The sequence below is a fragment of the Scophthalmus maximus genome, chromosome 3, assembly GCF_022379125.1.
Source record: "Scophthalmus maximus strain ysfricsl-2021 chromosome 3, ASM2237912v1, whole genome shotgun sequence".
Taxonomy (NCBI): domain Eukaryota; kingdom Metazoa; phylum Chordata; class Actinopteri; order Pleuronectiformes; family Scophthalmidae; genus Scophthalmus; species Scophthalmus maximus.
Genome location: NC_061517.1, coordinates 23215247 through 23235012, shown reverse-complemented (window position 1 = coordinate 23235012; position 19766 = coordinate 23215247). Strand labels below are relative to the sequence as shown.

The following is a 19766-nucleotide window of genomic DNA, read 5'->3' as shown; positions in this document are numbered from 1 at the left end:
GAGTCCCCAGTGTTCAAGTCGAGTCTCGAGTCCCCAGTGTTCAAGTTGAGTCTCGAGTCCCCAGTGTTCGAGTCCGAGTCAAGTCTCGAGTCCCCAGTGTTCGAGTCCGAGTCAAGTCTCGAGTCCCCAGTGTTCAAGTCGAGTCTCGAGTCCCCAGTGTTCAAGTCGAGTCTCTGGTCCCCAGTGTTTGTGTCTGAGTCCAAGTCGAGTCACAAATTAAAGAGGGTCTACATAAATGACACAGTCACGAGTCCCGAAAATATCGACTCGAGTGACTACTTCCCTGCCATGTTTGCGTCGAAAGGGATTACAAACCTTTCCATCTTAGCTGCATTTGTTGTTTATAGTTGATGCAAATATGAATTGTTCATGTCTGATTTATACAGAATGCGGCAATTTACAATGTGTCCATCATCTGCATTGTTTGTATGTGTTTTCCTTTTCTCCTATTTTCACCAAATAAATGATCCGCCCAAAACCCTTTCTGTTTCTGTGTACTGAACACCAGTGTTGGGCAGTAACTAATTACTCGGTAATAAATTACTGCAATATAATTACTTTTCCCAGTAACTAGTTGTTTATGGTTATTACAATTACAAAGACAAAGACAAAGCTTCTCCTAATGACATACAATCATTGTTTCACTTCTGAACATTAGAACCTTGCTTAATATGCCAAGGCAGAAATAACAGAACAAGAAGCTGGACACAATATCAGCTTGGGTATTATGCAACATTTTGTGTAACCATCAGACACTCCTTGCTGCTCTTAGGAGTGAATATGCAGAACCCGCAAAAGTAATATAGTAATATAACGAGTAACATAACTTATTGCTTTTAAAATCAAGTAATATGTAAGGTAATATAATTACTTTTTGAATGAGTTATAAGTAATAAGTAACTTATTACCCTTCCTGAGTAACTTTCCCAACACTGCTGCTTACATACTGAGTTCAGATAACTTGTGATAATCTCTGCTGCCTCAGTTATATTGTGATTAAAGTGAATCTCAAGACTATATCAAAGCTCACTCGGAGATGTGCACGCATGCCGACGATTGGGCGGATTTTCCGTCAACACAGCTGTAAACAGAGGAATGTAAGCTGTGAGTCGGGTTGACTAACTAGGACTGCGCTCCACACCAGGCTGACATGATTTATTGTCTGGGCTTCAGAAGTATATTAACCCCCCATGACTGTCTGTTGAGCTGTCCAGCCTTTTGTCCACTGTCTGCTGAGATGGGATCCATTTACCTGCTTCTCCGAATAGGACACGTGGCTTCGAAAATGGATTGATGTTTACTGAAACCTTTCCCACACAATTACAATATAACAGTTGCTGTGTCTCACTCTGTCAGCAACTGCAGACAGTTCAGGTTATGTAGAGATACAAAAGGGTCCTGCAGTAAAACACTGAACATTTCAAGGCCGCTTTTATTTGACTGATGACACTGTAACAGCAGCACTGTAAGGCAAGTATCAGACATGGAAGGATTAAGGGGCAGTAAGCGATTCTGGAGAAAGATTGTTACTAGTTTTATTGTTGTCGAAAAACCCAGATATTTTTTCGGCCCGCACACAGAACCAACAGCTAGCTGACAGTGAGGAAATATTCCCTGATTTTTACAAAACGTGTATTGCTTTAGAATCACTTACTGGACCTTTAAAGGTTTCCTAATGAAAAAGCCGTTGGCCAAAAAAAGGTATTACTATAAATATGGGATATGTTCCATAAGAAGCAAAAATCAAGGTTTCATTTTAGTTTCTGAGCACAGGAAATATTGATATTCATCATCATCATCTTCAATCATTTTTTTTAGCTAACCAGAAACTATGGTGTTGTGCCACTGGATACAGGAAAGGAACATTTACAATATTTGTGCACAACTCAATAAACATTTGTTTCATAAAGCAGAACTATTTGATTAACGGTTTTAACAAAGCAACATTTAAAGGAAAACAACAGACTCATTAATTGTACTTCATTTTGATTCAGGAATGACCTCAAATTTCTCTCTGAAAGCTACAGAGCACAACAGACATTTCCAAAACGACAGGATGTCTTTTTTCTCCCTTTGTACAATGCACAAGCCAAAAAGGTGCAAGTTATTGTTATACAAAAAAATAAATTAAAAAGTCTGAAAAGACTAAGGAAAATCCCTCAATTCATCTTCTGTAATCCTTTCCTTAATTCTCGCTCCGGGAAAACAATTAATTTAGAAACTAAATGTTTCTCAAGCCTAAAAAAGCTTTCTGTAGTCATTTGAGTGTATGACCAGAATGAGCAGTCGGTTATGCACAGAGGTTTTACACATGTGCTTGCACTAAATAACAAACGAATAAGCCTTGGTTCCAGTTATGTCTCAGTCAGTTCTAGTCAGTCTCACAAGTCTTTTCTTATCGTTGTAAGTGAGAAGACAGTTCGTAACAGTCATACTTTCACAGAAGGTGCAACTCTTCTAGCACCCTCCGTCTCAGTGTAAGCTCACACCATACATATGCAAATTTATTGCGTAAATTAATTATTATATAATGTAACACTAGTGCGTGGTAACCCACAGGAACAAAATCGATCAAATGAAGTCAAACTAAACACTTAATAACTCCAAAACAAAACTCAGAGTCAGATTGTGTGTAACTATTCAGCACAGAAAATAGCTATGAGGTTTCCTGACCACCTACGTCTTGGGCGATTAATGGTGCCCTTCGCTCTTGACCCTACAGGCCACAGCTGTGATCAGTGCTGCTCCCTTCCCACTTCCATCCTCTGACTTGTGGAAGGTCACCTGACACTGCGGTGCCAAATCTTGCAATGTTTCTTGCATGATTCTGGAGAAACTGCAGGACAAATGAAAGAGAAAAGATAAAAAATGGGTTCAGTGTTGAACTGGAGTTACATTGAAAATCTCCCTTTGTACTCTAATGGTGATGACTGAGATTGATTCATAACGAATGGATAAATGTGACATGTACTGTATGTGGTAAATCCAAATTATGGGAAACCTGAAAAACATCAGTATGGAGTTTTCTTTCTTTATTGTCCTGCAGGTGGTTCAGTCATTACTGTGATGAGCTACGGTAAGAAGCCATTGTGCATCAGTTGATGAAATGCAAATAGGTAAGCATACACAAAAATACGTTGGGACTACAAAGCTCTGTCCAGACAACACAGGGCTTATTTTAACTAAAGCAGCCTTGTATAAATAAAAAATATTGAAAAACATCATTGTGTGTTAGAACAAATTGCTACTTACTGTGGGTGTGTCTTATAAAGGGTGCCATCAACTCCCACGGTGATGGAGAGCTGATTCAAGTTGCGGTTCTGTCGTATCTTGTCGACCACTGCGGCCAGACCAGCACCACAGAGCTGAGCTGCACGGCGCGCCACCACAAGACACACCTCCTTCACCACTACGCTGTCGTCACACGTGGAACTGGTGAGTCCCAGGTGCTGCAGAATTGAGCGGACCTGTCGCATGGCCAGACGGTCTCTTTGAGGCAAAATAGGATTACAAGGGGTTATTCATATGAAAGAGTTGTGCCGCTTCCAGGACTGGCTAATGTCAAATGACAGACTAGCAATCGGATCTCCAGCCATATGAAAATTCAGATTCATGGCGATAATGTAAAAGCTGCTCAGATATAAAGATGTGTTGCTATTAGTGCAAAGTTTTCAAACGTTAATGAGTTAACTTGTTTCTTTGTTACATTAACAACAGTGGCGTTGCTTGATTCAAGAGTGGATTGCTGACAGTTGTTTCTACCTCTTTTGTACTTGACATTTATCACTGCAGCTCGGATGAACATCAGGTAATCTTGATAAATATAGAAAGTCTGATTTTACAGACAGTCAGATCATAGTTTGAAATAAATACTTTGGCCAGTTCATTAATTAATTTCAATTTTACCTCCACCAAGAATTTTTTTTTCACCCCTGTTCGTTTTTGTGATTGTTGGTTGTTTAATGTTTTATTTGTCAGCAGGTTTACGCAAAAAAATGCTGTAGGATGGGACATGAAATTAAGTCTATAAAACACACCTTTCAATCTGTGACAGGAACTTTGTCTCGAAGATGCCCCGGGTCTTGAGTTGTTCGGACAGTTTGCCTCTGAAGAGCAGACCCTTAGCGGTAAAATCAATTAAGACATTCCTCACTATCTCCCCCAGGTACATGCCACTGATCATCTTCTCATACCTGCCAGAAGAAAAACACACAAACTGAAAACGTTCCACAGCCACCGATTGGAATAGAAAAACACAGAGAAGAAGAAGAAGACATAAATAAAAATCTAAACAAAGTTTTACTAGCTACTAAAACAGGTGGGTTGAACTGGAATATATTATCAGGATGTGTGACAGGAGCTGGAATCAATAATACCTCATGCTATTATAGATATACTACATCTTGCATGAAGTTTAATGTGATACTGGTAAGATTCACCAATTAATTTCACTCAGCACAGACTTTTCATTAAAGCAATTATTACCTTAAACATATTAAACAACTTTTTTGTTTTTGATTTCTGTATAGTTTTTTCCACTGTGGTTCTCTCTGTGTCGTTGTCACAGACTCTTTTTAGTTCATACTGACCCTGTGACCCAATGTTGCGCTGTTTAATGTGAATTAATGTTTAATGTAAAGTGTTAGTGTCTTTAGTTGCATTTCATAGACATAAAGCAGTAGATTTACTTTGTCAGAAATGACCCATCCAGTACCTCTGTTTCCCCGGGTAGTTAGAGCAATCATCGACAGTGTGATCAAACTGGGTGCAGAAGTCATCAAGTTCACCATTGTCACCAAATGCTCCCCACTCCATGTTGACACACATGCGACCGTCATCACCTTCCACCAGTTCGATGTTGTGCATTTCCTCCATGTAGCAGGCATTGGTCCCTGTACCTGTAAAGACAGGTGAACAGGTATTACAAGAGCTGTCATGAAGAATAAAACAGAGCTTTCTTCCAAAGTGACATGTCAACTCATAAAATAAAATTCAACCACTCAGTGTCTGCCTAAAGTAAATTGATTTTTAATGTTTAAAAAGGCACAAAGAGACAAAGGAATTGGCTACCTCAGCGGAGGGTAGAAGACTTACCTACGATGAGTCCCACCTCACAGTTGGGGTCCTCATAGCCACAGGTCATCATGGTTCCCACGGTGTCATTAACCACCGCCACGAAGTTTAAGTCGAATTCCTGGAGGCAGTGACAACAATTGCTTTTACAACCCTCAATTCTTTTACAAACACATGAACCACACCTGCAGTACGCAGTAGCGGGGGGTGTCTCATCATCTGTGCTGTCTGTCAGTCTGACACAATGATAACTCAAGCTACTTGAATAAAACTTGGCAAGTTGATTTGGGGTAGAGTGAAAACCTGTGCTATTGATTTTTTTCAATTCCAAAGATCATGTTCACAGTATGGGCTCTATTTAGCTTTATACAAACAGTAAAAGTAGGTGAAACTTTAAGATTTTGACCAAACTTGGTATGTAGGATTTGGGGGACTGAGATATCCATTTGTATTAAAAATGAGCAAGAGTGGTGAAAAAACATGGTCACCATCAACCTAAATATCTACACAAAGGGCAGGGCTTAGGTCAGGGTGAATCTTTGCTATAACTCTTTGAGAATTTGTCCAATCCTCATGAATCTTAAGCAATATCTTCAGGCCTTGGTTGGAAATAGGTCTACAAATGCATTTTGACCAAACCCATAGGAATTGCCACAAATACCAAAAATGTGTGCCTTATTGATTTGTGCAAGTGAGCGCTGCCTATCACATCTTTGCTCATATTCAAGATGCCTCCAAGCAACCTAGATTAAGGTCGAAGGCTACATCTTGTGCTATTTCCTGAACACACACGCACACACACACACCGAGTTTCCTTCACATCTAACGAAGGGGAGACTCATACAAGAATGTGAACGCGAGAAGTTCTACTAAATCACTCATAAGCACCACTTAGAAACAAATCTGTTCGTACTTTTGCATTACGCTCAATGTCATGATGAAATAAGTGTATGATTGGTCTTACAGACTTTAACGACCTGAAGTGACTTTGTTCAGGTATTTTTAGTCTGAATCTCGAACACTGCTGCTCGCAGATTCAATTCATGCAGATTGAGCTGATTCCATCTAAGGGGTTGGAACCTGCATATTACTGCTTGCAGCTCTACTTATCCCGCACGCCATATTAGCCCTTAGCACGGTGTTGTTTCCACCCCTGTTTGTCTGTGTGTGTGTGCAGAAAAACTCAACATTGAATGGACACCAGTCTTGGTGGTATTATTACTTTGGAGGCTGTCCCCAAACGATTCACTTTTGGAGCTGATTGGTCAAAGGTCAAGGAAATATGGTCCAAAAGACACATTTTCCAAGAAATTCTCAAAAAATAATAGGGCTTAGAGAGATCCATCAGAAAATTATACCCCATTATATAATGACATAAGTGGTATGAAAAGTTAGAAAATAATGCCATGCATAGTTCAAAAGAGCAATTTTTTAGTGTCTCTGTATTCTATAAAGACTACAAAAATGGCCTTAAAGGGCAGTAGGCGATTTTGGAGAAAGCTTGCTTCTCTTTTTGTTGTTGTTGATGATTTTACTGCTCTGGCGGGGTTGCGAACTTGCAGCCTCGGAAATGGGAGATTGATGCTCAAACCACTAGGGCAAAAGCCCTGAGTAGCAGCGTCTTACGCCAGCATGTGTCTTAAGGTGCCATGGTGTGATGTTTACAAATTGCACATGCAGTGTTGTGTGGTGCGGTCCGCACCATTGTTAAAATTTTTGATTTATAAATCCAGGGCTGCGCCAAAAACCCAGATTTTTTAAGGCACACAGAATCGAAAGCTAACGGACTGTGAGGACATATTCACTGAATTTTACAGAAAGTGTATTGGTTTAAAATCTCTTACTGCCCCTTTAAGCTAATTTAGATCAAAAAAATAGTTTTGATCATATGGTCGGACAATAAATAATTAACTGTGAAGTCAGAAAGTAGTAATGCATTAATGCATTAACTTTTGCAACCAATATGATGGCATGACAATGTCATTAGCCTTGCTAACTTACTAGAGTGGTTATTATGCATGTACCGCACACTACACAATTCAAAATTATGGTGACATGCAATTATGTCTCACACACACACACACACACACACACACACACACACACACACACACACACACACACACACACACACACACACACACACACACACACACACACACACACACACACACACACACACACACACACACACACACACACACACACACACACACACACAGCCCATTTCTTTAAAAAAATGTAGTTGCACACTGTGTGAACTTACCCGTTTCCGACAGACAGCTTCTTTAAGTAACGTAACAACATCTTGTCCCTCACAGCCACTGGCTTTGAAACCCTTTGTCCACTTCAGAAGAATGCCCTGGAAAAAGAACAGCATTGATTTGTGTGAGTGTCAGTCATTCTCTGAATGCACAAAGAATAACAGCATCCAACTACACTAAAGATATGTGCACTTCACTGCAATAGCTGCTGTCTTTTTATTTTTGTATTACTGATAAACAATTACAAGTAAAGATACATGAAAAAAAGTCACCCTGGAAAAATCCCCAAAATACATTTAAATTCAGTGTGACATCATACATGTTAAACCTAGTTGTACACTTGAATGACAATTGAATAAAACAGTACCTGATCCAGTTTGCTCTGATGGCAGGGGAAAGAGAATGTAAATCCCAAAGGTAAGGATGCTCCTCTCATGCCCATGTACTCCAGAAAGTCAGCGATGCAGTATACAATATGGCTGAAAAGCTGGCAAACAGGAGACAGAAACAGTGAAACATCGAGAAACATAAACAGGCCACAATGTACCATCTCTATCGGAGAGTGGAGAGAAGAAAAAAATAAATCGACTTCTTGAGTTGCCAACTGGGATGTTTTAGAAACTGCAAAATACTGTCCAGGAGGACATGATATAACTACATGTCCTCATATTTAACATTAATATCGATGTGTTTTGATATACTGATATATGAATGAAAATAATTACAAGGAAATTGCAGGTAAAATCACTTAATACACAATTTAACTAACATTCAAGACAATGAATGACATGTGAAATAAAAACTTTAATTAAAGGAGACAAATTGTGCTCATATTCAGGGTCACAATTTTAATTCGAGATATTACTTAACAAGGTTTACATACTCAAATTTTCAACAAATGACCAGTTCCCTCATACTGTCCATTCCCGCAAGCTCCTCTTTGCAGCCTGTCTGAAACACTTTTTTCAAAAACTATTTTTTTTTGCTACTGTCTCTTTTAGGCCCCCCTCCATTCACACCACTTTTTTGTCAGTGAATCAGTGACAGACATTGACGGAGATGATGACAGACATCCTTCAGTTTAATCTTTTCAGATGCTGTGATCACTCATTGTGTTAAAGGGGCAGTCAGCGATTCTGGAGAAAACTTGTTTCTCTCTTTGTTATTCTTGGGAATTTTCTGCTCTGGCCTGGCCGTGAACCCGGGTCCTCGGTACGGGAGTCTGCACCATTTTTTGGTTACGATTAACGGAGGCTGGGCTGTGCCGAAAATCCGGAATTTTTTTCAGCACACACACAAAAGCGAAAGCTAACGCACGGTGAAGAATTTTTTGCTGATTTTTACGAAACGTGTATTGCTTTAGAATCGCTTACTGCCCCTGTAGTAGTGCTTCAACACTCTCTGTTTTACCTGTTCCCCTGTGCCTTGCATGGTCTCCTGTGGGATACTGTAGATCTTGTGGTGCATGTCCACATTGTGTCCCTTTCCACTTTGCATTCGCACGAGCAACACCCGAAAGCTAGAGCCTCCAAGGTCCAAAGCTAAGAAATCTCCATGCTCTGATGAGGACAAAAAAGAAAAGAATTCTGAAACTATAAACAAAGCGTTATATACAAAAGGGAAATCTCTATAACAACTGTAAAGTTCATTTTTCTCTTGAAGTTACCTGTTCCATCTGGTGTTGATCTGACATAGGTGGGAAGCATCTTGACACTTGCCTGCTCCCGGTTTTGTTTCGACAGGCCTCGCACCATCTCCTCACTCATGCGTTTCTTCACCTCAAGCAACTGTTCACGGCTCAAGCGCAAGGTGTCGAGGATGCCCTGGCGCTCCGCATGTTGTGCAGCAAGGCGGTAAGCTACTGCTGTTACCATGGCTGCACCCTTCCCACTGCCATCCTGTGACTGCAGAAAACGCACATCACAGTCTGGGACAAGTCGCCGCACCATCTTGTGGAGCCTCCGGGAAAACCTAGGAAAAGGACCAAAAAGCAACATTAATTTTGTCCAAACCTTGTGTTGCTGTGTAATTACTTCTGTTATCCCCTTTCTCTTACAAAGATGAGCTCATTGAAGTTTAAAGTTGTGAATTGCTTTATTATACCATGTCGTGTCCAATTTAGTCCTCCACATTAATATGCAGTATTTCTATACAAGTAAAGACATTTGAACTGGAAACAACTAACAACTACCTAGTGTGTGTGTAAGCACATATTAAACTGTTCCTTGCTTCATCTTTATCAATTTTTCTGGCTGCAATTATGTAGAATATAACAGAAATGATGATGAAGGTTATGATGATGATGATGATGATGATGATGATGATGATAAAGGTTTTGATGATGATGATGATAAACGTCATGCATTTTGAAATATTCTATGTATAACAATGTTTATCATTCTTTTCCATTTTGTCAATTAATACTTTGCCGTTCTTTTTGTAAATTCTCCAAATACTTTTGGTTATTTGGGACAACCTTGTGGCTCCATATTTCTCCTTTTTTGTGGCCGAAAGATCAATAAAATGTATGACCACAATGACACTAATGATTTTGGTGCCTTTATGACATTTTCTCTAGCTACCCCATCATTCATCTTCAAATAACCAATAAACTAATTTCCTCTCCCTTTGTTGCACAAACAATATTTTCTCTGTCCATAGGCCTTCCTCCCGGTCCTCTATTAGCCCATAATATTGAACATGAAAATGTAAATGTATGAATGAATTGTGACTTTGAGGAATGGCAACCAAGCAGAATATCAATAAATAACAATATGGGAACAGGTTGACAGACAGACTGGGAAACATGGAAATATTTTAAGTGCTAAAAAAAACATCTGTTGGCAATTTCCCCTCAAACTAAGAAGCCTCTAAATCTATTCATATCCAATGGATTTTGTTTGTTGATTGTTAGAACAATCTCTGTGCAGTAAAGTGTAACACTGAAAATCGACTGCATCCACTAATCACACATACAAAACTGTAGTTTTATACAGTTAAAAACCTCATCAAGGTAACATTGTGCATTGTATACATACACAGTCTGGCATGTCCTCCTACCAAATAGCAAATATCCCCCTGATTAAACTAATACAATAAAAAGACTCAAAATCTAAAATATGAATTTGCACTTCAGCTTTATGTGACTTTGCTGTATGGCCCAATTTGATCCTACACTGTTGTTACTCTGCACTTGCTTTTTGATCATTGAAAATAATAATACAAAATTATCATCTTAAAATAAAATATATAGTCTCTCGCATCACATAAATTATTAACAGTTAATTAAGGGGTCTTGAAGACCCACTTATTCTGTCTGGGTCTTGACTGTCTCTCTGATTTGGACTCGGTCTTGACTCTGTCTCGACTAGTCCTGGTCTTGGACTTGTCTTGGAGTCGACAAAGGTGGTCTCGACTACAATACTGAATTTAGAATAAATAAATTGCAAATGTTTACAGTGAGCAATAAGAATTCACACATCACAGCTTTTCTTTGTATTCAGCTCTATTGAACCGACATGCATTCAATCATGCAGTCACCATACACCTACACTGAAATTCATAAACTTAGCCCCACAGCTCAAGTGTGTGTGTGTGTGTCTGCAACAAACACTAAGTCAGACATGATGGTGTTGAGGATCCCTTACTCTGGATGATTCTTGTAAACTGAGCCATCCACTCCAATGGTAGTACGAAGCTTCTCAGCCGCTTTGTTATCCCGAATTTGCCGCAGCACTGCCACTAGAGTGGCCGCACACAAGTGGGCGGCCCGTGTAGATACTATCTGACACACCCTCTGAGTGGCTATGCAGTCCTCAACTGATGGGTCCAGACTCAGTCCACGAAGCACCTTCTCAGCACTTGTCAGGCCTTCGTCATCTCTGTGGAGAAAACATGTATAACTTGGTGGATCTTAAACAGATTATGTGGTTAAGAAAATGAGTGGATGGATATCTGCCACCATCGTCAAGGTTACACAAGTGTTTGTTTCAGCTGAGTCCCATATATCTCTGTCCATTCAAACAATGCCACTGACAAACTCCAATACAAATAATGCAGTTATTTCCAACAATGTACACCTTGCCCCAATCACTTTACTAAAACCTTTCTGATTATTTTTTGGAAAGCAAACAAAAGCTGCTATATGTAGCTTTGGTATAACAACCACTGCTGTTTGATTATGATACCAAAACAAATTCACAAATTGAAAACAAATAACCATTTCTGATAACAACAACCTTGTGGTGGAACCTTGCTTCAGCCTCTAGGAGGTAATCATAGAACAAAAACAGGCTTTATGGCTATGTCAAAACATAATATCAGCACATCCCCATCTGGAAATGTTTGCATTTTGCTGGTTTAGCTACTGAGTCTGTCATATGATTGCTAGGTGCCATTTAAACTAATAGTATTATATATATATAAAGAGAGAGATATATATAGTAGTAAATTTCATATTTAATGAAAACATTAAAAACATTTTTAAAGATTACATTTGGATGGGCATTCACTTTGAGTATTTAAGATAGTTATTGCCAGTTTTAGTAACAGTTTTAACTGTGTGCTTGTCTGCTACAATATCATTGAAACATAGCTCCTCTGAGTTTCTCGATAAAAAAAGCATAAAAACTAACTTGTCGCTGTCAATGGCATAGATGTATTTGCTGTTGAAGCTTCCAGTGGTGAGGAGCTCTGCTGTAGTCTTGCCCTGGAACAGCAGCTGCTCTTTGGTCATCCTCACAAGGATGAGACGGACCATTTCCCCCATGTACATGCCACTGATCATCTTCTCAAATCTGCAAACCAAAACAAAAAAGGCAAACACAACAATATTTTATTCATATTTTCTAAAACAGTCTTATGGTTATAGTTTAATTCACACCTACCAAGCTGACCTACCAGAACATACGGGCAACGCAAGCAACCAAAGGTCTGGCAGTTCACAGTATACTTAATACAAATTATGTTCACTATACTGAGAGATGTTTTATATTTTGCACCAAGTTAGATAATATACTCACAACTGCTTTCCAGTGTTTAGAGAACCTGCATCTATTTCTCGGTCAATGTCAGTGCGCAGGTCCTCAAGGGCTCCATCGTCTCCAAAAGCACCCCACTCTGTATTAACACACATCCGCCCCTCGTCACCATCTAGCACCTCAAGGTTCCTCATCTGTTCCATGTAGCAGGCATTGGTCCCCGTTCCTTGAGGGATGGGATTTGAGCATAACAATTACTCAGCAGTTCTCATCCAAACATAAGAATGACGAAAAATGTTGCTGCAGTGTCTGTCAGTCATGTTTGAATCCAGTGAATCTCGCTGTCACTCCAAATGTCTGGAGGTAATCTTTTATCTGGTCACATACACATTACAGTCACACAGACAGGGAATTTTACTCTGCAGCAGAGGTGACAAGCCTGAATGACTGAGTGGAGAAATAGAGCATATGGAGATGCAACCATATAGAGAAAAGTGGATCAACGATTGGTTTAATGTGTAAGAATGTGAATAATGTGCCGAGTCACAGTTAGATTGGACTCACCTACGATAAGGCCAATTTCACAGTGCTGATCATCATAGCCACATGTCATCATGGTTCCCACTGTGTCATTGATCACTGCCACAATGTCAATGTCAAAGTCCTGCAATGACATGTTATTTACTTGTAAAGCTTTAAAACAGCGCATATGTGACATACTGGTAGTTTATTAGGTTTAAAGTGTGGTAAAAGACAATGAGCTCCTGATTTAAAGACACTATCTGCTGGAATGAACTTTTCATTTTGCAAATTTTTAATGTAATATACAATATTTCCCTGAATATTTACTTAGATTCAAGCTAGTAATAATGTCAGACTATAAGTCTATATGTCAGGACCATACAACACAAAGAGAAATCTGGCTTTGTTTTTAATGTTCTAAAAAAAAATTCAGTAATAATTACGTAAGAATTTTTTTTTTAACCTTTTAACAGGAATATGTTAGCATATTACTGTGTGTTTGTTTTCAGCTCTAACCCAGGATAACCACAACTTTTGAAAAAGTTTTCAACTAAAACGAACGTGTCTTTGCATCAGCAACTCATGCTTTCCTGGCAAATTTGCAACACATCATCTGTCTATTGTTTTTTGCAGTCCTTTGTGCCCAAGAACACCTGGTCTTCTAACACATTTAGAAATGTATGGAAATGTACATGTGAAACTACTATTTGTACACTAACCCCTCGTTTTTTGATGGATTTCCTCAGAAGGTTGACCACATCTTTACCCTCCACTCCACTGGATTTGAAGCCTTTGGTCCAAGACATCAAAACACTCTGCAAAAGGAAAGGAAAGGAAAATAAAGACAATCAAAATCACCCCCTTCTTATTTTAGCCTGATCATATTATAGCAATCTTAAAGACTGTAGATACTCTGGAGATGAGTTAGTTCTGTAGGTACTCGTAGAAGAGGGTACCCAGATAAGATGACTCCAAATGCACAAAACCGAACGCTCCATAAAGACGACCCCAGAATAACAAACAAAGGCTTAAAAGGAATCAGTGGAGCTAGTTAACATGTCTTAAGTCTACAAAGCACATGAAGCAATACATAGCACATCATGGTGCAGGATTGCAAGACAATCAAAAAACAACAACAACATTAAGGGCTTGAAAGATTGCCAAAGAGCAGCTTGAAACCCAACACTGTTGGGAAAATGAATAAACTAAGGCAAAATTGTTTGGGAAGAACAAAAAAAAAACCCAAAAGGGCAGTACAGTGGAGGGAGCATCATGATTTATGGCTTCTCCCATGCCTTTGGGCCTGAACTGAACACCATAGCAGGAAAATATTATGTCAGGGTGGCTGTCCACCAGCTGCAGCTCAATAGAGATTGGGTGATGCAGCAGGGCAAAGACCCTGAACATCAAAGTCAATCTACAGCAGAATGTCTTCAAATGAAGAAAATCCTCCAGTGGCCCGTTCATGGCCCAGACCTTAATACAACAAAGAGACGTTCTCACCCTCAGAAAAATAAAAAGAGCTGAAGCAGCACTATGAGGAAGAACGGTCCAAAACTCCTACTGAATGTTGTGAAGTTCTGATCCACAGCTATACAGACAGCACCTGTTTGAGGTTATTGCTGCCAAAGGAGGTTTTGAACAGGTTACTTTATCTATGGTTACACTTGCTTTTTCCACCAGCAGTGTCAATGCTTGTGTTACATTCACCAGTGTTTTCACTGACATGAAGTTTACACGATAAAGACAGTGAAGCTTCTCTTATGATTCAAATATTACTAAAGAAGAGAACTTCTGCGTCACTTACCTCATCCAACTTGGTCTGCTGACAGGGAAAAGAGAAGGTGAAGCCCAGAGGAAGTTTTTTATCCTTTATGCCCATCTTCTCCAGGAAATCAGAGAGGCAATCAGCAATGTGGTCAAATAACTACAGAAGAGGGGGAAAAAAGGCCAATTTTCTGAAAAACAGCAGTATACAGTATAAGATAAGATAGACATTTATTGTCCTAGGGGGGAATTTGTCTTGGACTTCATTGTCAGCATTAGAAAAACAGTAAAAACAATACAGTACATACATTCAAACACAGTAAAATACAGCCATTGAAACAAAAAATAAACACGTCCATTCAATTGCACATGTCTGTTTGCATCTTCATCATTGAAAGGCACACATATTACACTAATACTGTGATGAACCACAATAAATAATACAAGGGCATCATCTCATGGCATCTCTACATTCCAGTCTAGGTGGTGTTGAGGGCTTTTAATGGACAGGGGGACAAAAGAGTTTTTGAACCAATTATGCTTGCTTAGGGGGACTGTACTGTACCCTATTCAGGGTGAAGACCATGGATTAAATCTGAGATGATTTAGTATTTATGTATGTGCGTGTGTAATTGCACTTACACTTTGATTTTAGACGATTTTCAGTGAAGAAATGCATTTTACCCCTTTTACCTGATTTAGCTCAGACTTTTTTTTTATCACTTGTAATTCTACAAGTCAATAGCTGTCCAAAAACATAAAACTTGACATTGCTTTAGCTGTTCTTTTATCTACACTTTAGTGACGTCTGCAATCACAGACAATACTAGCTCCCTCAAATACAGTTTTAGCTTCAAAATATAGGCTTTTGAGTGGAACTGCATCATAACAGATCAGAAGAAGAAACAGAAATCAGGGCAAATTGGACAAAGGATCAGCCACATCTGTGATGTTTTCACCCTTATTATCCTTACAGTAAATTTTATTTTTTGCTCTAATTTGTAGATACATCGACTGCATGCCAATCCTGGAAGAGGGTCCCTCCTCTGTTTTTCCTGATAAAGGTTTTTGGGGGGGAGTTCTATGACCTTCTCTATGACCTATATAGTATTGATAAGCTATGTAGCTATATTACACATTGTGTTGATACTTTAACATCAGACAGAAGGTCGCCATGCCTCTTACCTTCGCCCCGCAGCCTCTCATGAGGTGTTCAGGAATCGCATAAATCTGATTTTCAATCTCCACCTTTTGCTTGCCATTACCCACGACTTTGACCAAGAGCACTCGGAAGTTAGATCCACCAAGGTCAAGGGTCAGGAATTCACCTTGTTCTTTGAAGAAAAATCAAAACAAATACAGACATTCAAAATTAATGAAATAATAAAATCTCATTCACGTTTTTGCAAAATGTTGAAGCAGCTGCCATAGCAAATTACACTTCTACACTTGTTGTAAGCCAAGCTTACTTATTCTAAGGTTCAAATACATTGCATTGGAATAATAAAAATGTTTTCATAAATATAGTGTTGTGCATCGGTTGAGGCTAATTTGGTTATCAGCAATAATTAATAATTATCACAGCATTTATTAACTTTAGCAATATCAATGTACAATCAATACGACTGCTGTTAATAAATCTCTATCATATTTTAAAGAGAAGTTGTTTTGTGTTATTTGTAGAGCCCGACCGATATGGATTTTTGGGGGCCGATGCCGATGCCGATATCGATATTGTGGAGTACAAGATTCCCAATACCGATACATCTCTTTTTAGAGTCGGACGATTTTCAGCTGCGTCGTGCGTCGTTTGCCATGCAGTGTACAGGGGGCAGCGAGCAGTGATTAATTGATCTCGACAGGCAGTCGGACGTTCCCATAAATTTCCGACATGTCCGAAATTTTAGTCGGCTGACTTCAGCCTATCGCACAGTTGAGGCAGAGCCGCAAGTCGATTCCTTAAACTCCGTGCCTTTTTCCTGACTGCGCTTGCGTAAATTGGCAAACATGGTCAATTTGGCTTGGAGGATAAGAAATAAATAGTATATCAAATATAATAAATAGTCAGTGAGATGGAGTGTATCACTATTATGGAGTGTCCCTTCTCTGCTGAACGTTTATTTTTTGTAATAGAATCAATTATGTTAATTGGACATTTAGTGCGTGCGTGAGTCCTTATACACCGGCTCCTCTTTTTTTGCCTTTTTTCTTTAAACCTTCGGCACAGAGATATCGCATGTTTCTGTCTTGTCAGCGTTCTTCTTCTATGGTAAACACAAACTTCTCTGCCTCAGAGGAGCTTTCCCCAGGAGCCGAGGGGCGTTTCACACGCACAGTGGGAGCGGTCGTGTCTGATGGTCGGACCGGACAGTGCGAGCACATTCTGTCTTTGGCTTCACAGCGCAGACGATTTACTCAGACAGTTTGTGTTGGAGTTTAACCACAGCATTTCTAAAATCACAGTTTATGCCCGGCTTTATGAAATAAAAAATATATATATTTTTTTAATAGTGACTGACGTGCTCTTTATTCCAGTTGTTGGTTGAGATCACCTTGAGCTAAGCCAGGCATCTCACAATATACATATATTTAAATATGTTAATGATTCTAAGATGTCGTTATCAAAACTTTATGAGAATGAAATGTAATTGAGGCTTGATATTTTAGTTTAACCATAAACTTTACCATAAATAACTATAAATTGCAAAAAATTACAAATACAACCAAACAAATAGAACTTGAATAATTTGATAATTATGAACTATTGCTGATATCCAAATAAGCTCCAACCGATGCGCAACAATAATGTGCTTTACTCCAGCCTCGTGTCACACACAGATATCATAGGAAGTAACTGACAAAATATACTGATGTTACTATGATATAATGTGGTTTTGTATTCATGAAAGTACAGTAAGCTGCCTCAATCTCCGTGATTGAAAAAGTACAGTAAAAGAGCAGTTTGATATGAATTGGCTGTATATATACGTAATATAAATGTCTCCTATATGAGAGGGGTATTACCTGTTCCATCAGGGGTTGAGCGCACAAATGTGGGCAGCATCTTGACGGCAGCTGTGGGGTTGGTGTCTCTGCACAAACCTTTGTCCATCTCTCGTCGAAATCTTATTGACAATTCCATCAAAGTCTCATCTGACAGCAAAAGACTGTGCAGGTATTTGTCCACCTAAACCAGTTTGGAGAGGAGAACCCATTACATTTAAGCTAAGCAGTCATACATGCTACAACAGCGGAGCGTAAATAATTGAAATAGCAAAAGTATCGTCACGACATTCAAGTTTGACACCTCTACATTATAACTTACTTTGGAAGTGTTGGATCCTATATATTTTTGCTTCATGTATGCAGTATAGAGTCTCCTATCAAGTTTCATATATGGTCGAGGAGGAGGGTGTGTGAACAACCATTTTTCTTGCTATAAATGAATTCAGCCTGTATCACGTGCCAACATGCACTGTCACTGTGGATATTGTTAAATTAACCTCCGGCAGCTGTATTTCTTGCTGCTGTTTGGTTTATTCACTCACAATTGCAACACATAAAGGTGAACTTTAAGGCTGCCTTTTCTCACCAACATCCATATAGGCCCCCGCATCTCTCGTCGCACTCTGTTTTCTCCCTTATTCTCTCTCTCCAGGGTTAGACTATGATTTTTGAAAAAATAAGGTCAGGGTAAAAGGTGAGTCGAAGAAAAAATAATAATGCGGCAACATCCGTGTCAGGTGACATTGAACTCTTTGTGCAAACAAAGTTCAATTTTTTTTTCATGCGTGTGCCAATGATTAAATAATTACATTATTTCAAACTTGAGGCGCACTTAGAATGTTAATGACTTAATGTTAAACTTTTTCGCACGGTTAGGGCTTATAAGGGGTTAGGTTTCACAAATCACGTTAAGTTTCATCCACAATCTTTAATACCTGGAATGAGGAATAAGGTGTATAAGGAAAGTGACCTTAAATGACTTATGCTTGGCATTATATTTCAAATAAAAACAATTAAAAAAAAAATCTTTTAGTTTTTTTCAAAATGTAAAAACTGTGTGTGTGGGGGGGGGGGCTCTAACTAATATATATCTCCATAAAAACTAATATAGATATATATGTATAGATATATCTATATCTATGTAGATTTAGATATATTGACTTAGTGCTGTATCATCCCTTATGTCATTTAGGTGTTGCACGTACACACGGTGGTGTTACAGGCGGTTGACGCGGAAACATCCATGTCCTCCTTTCTCCGCGCTCGGTTGATTAACTCTCTGGTAGTGTACAGTGAGGCGACACGTTCAAAATGTCGCCGACAGGAGCCCATTGGAGTGTTCGACACCGGTACTCACTTTGTTCGCCTGGTCGTCGTGGAGTTCGGTGCAGTAGTTCGCCATCAGACTCGGTGCTAACATGTTTCAGTTACCGCTGTGTGACGACTCGACGCCCTCTTTTTTTTCCCGTCCTCCGGCTTCAGACGCGCGCCAAAGTGTACAAAGAGAGGCCGCCTGATGTGAAAAATACAAACTCAACGACACTTTGACCCGCCGCTCGATTTCTTGAGTACGACTCGAAGGTTTTTCGGAGTGCAACCGTCGCTAGAAACTGGTCGTACTGTAAAGAAACTTCCAGCTTCCTTAACTTCGTCGCTCATTGACGTCATCCCGAGTTCGCCGAGCTGATTGGCTGCAGGGAAGGAGCGGCCTGGTCTCCTTCAGTGGCTGCACGGGAGGCTGGGCGACATAACCTTACAACAAAGGCCACCAGTTCATCCTCTGTACAACCTTCAAACCATTTTAATACCTTTTTCCCGCTGTTATGTATTCCAACACTGCACTTAAGTACAGCTTTGAAGCAACACCTCTGTACCTCTGGGCAGCAATTTTATGCATAATTACTACACTCTTATTCCTTTCACCATCGTGCTGCTACCTGTATTTGATGTAGTTATGCTGCAGGTTGTGATCCACATACAGATTATGATGCAATTTTGCTATTGGTTCCTACCCGATGGTAATGTAGATTGAATAGTTTGTTCCGTATCAAAACACTAAATCATTATGTCAAAATTCATCAAAAACAAAAATGTCGTAATATAATATATTACATTATAGCTGTTCGGCTTTGCTCTCCGTTACTTTTTAAATCTT

At 39.4% G+C, this 19766-nt stretch overlaps 1 protein-coding gene across 4 annotated transcripts; it reads right to left on the bottom strand.

Moving 5' to 3' along the window:
- Nucleotides 1-1412: 1412 nt before the first annotated feature.
- Nucleotides 1413-19279, bottom strand: hk2 (hexokinase 2). 4 transcript variants are annotated; one of them, XM_035639935.2, is made up of 19 exons: nucleotides 18969-19279; nucleotides 18198-18270; nucleotides 17630-17792; nucleotides 15791-15939; nucleotides 14646-14765; nucleotides 13558-13653; nucleotides 12881-12980; nucleotides 12359-12542; nucleotides 11972-12133; nucleotides 10985-11218; nucleotides 9004-9308; nucleotides 8748-8896; nucleotides 7705-7824; nucleotides 7340-7435; nucleotides 5095-5194; nucleotides 4715-4898; nucleotides 4038-4193; nucleotides 3253-3489; nucleotides 1413-2836 (listed from the first exon to the last, which is right to left on the bottom strand). In XM_035639935.2, the coding sequence occupies exons 2-19, from the start codon at nucleotides 18219-18221 to the stop codon at nucleotides 2692-2694; spliced, it is 2724 nt and encodes a 907-aa protein (XP_035495828.1). In that variant the 5' UTR covers nucleotides 18222-18270; nucleotides 18969-19279; the 3' UTR covers nucleotides 1413-2691. The 4 variants fall into 4 exon arrangements, with proteins under 4 accessions (XP_035495828.1, XP_035495829.1, XP_035495827.1 ...); XM_035639936.2 differs by lacking the exon at nucleotides 18198-18270 and having other exon boundaries at nucleotides 4038-4106; XM_035639934.2 differs by lacking the exon at nucleotides 18198-18270 and having other exon boundaries at nucleotides 18969-19278.
- Between the last annotated feature and the right edge of the window lie 487 nt (nucleotides 19280-19766).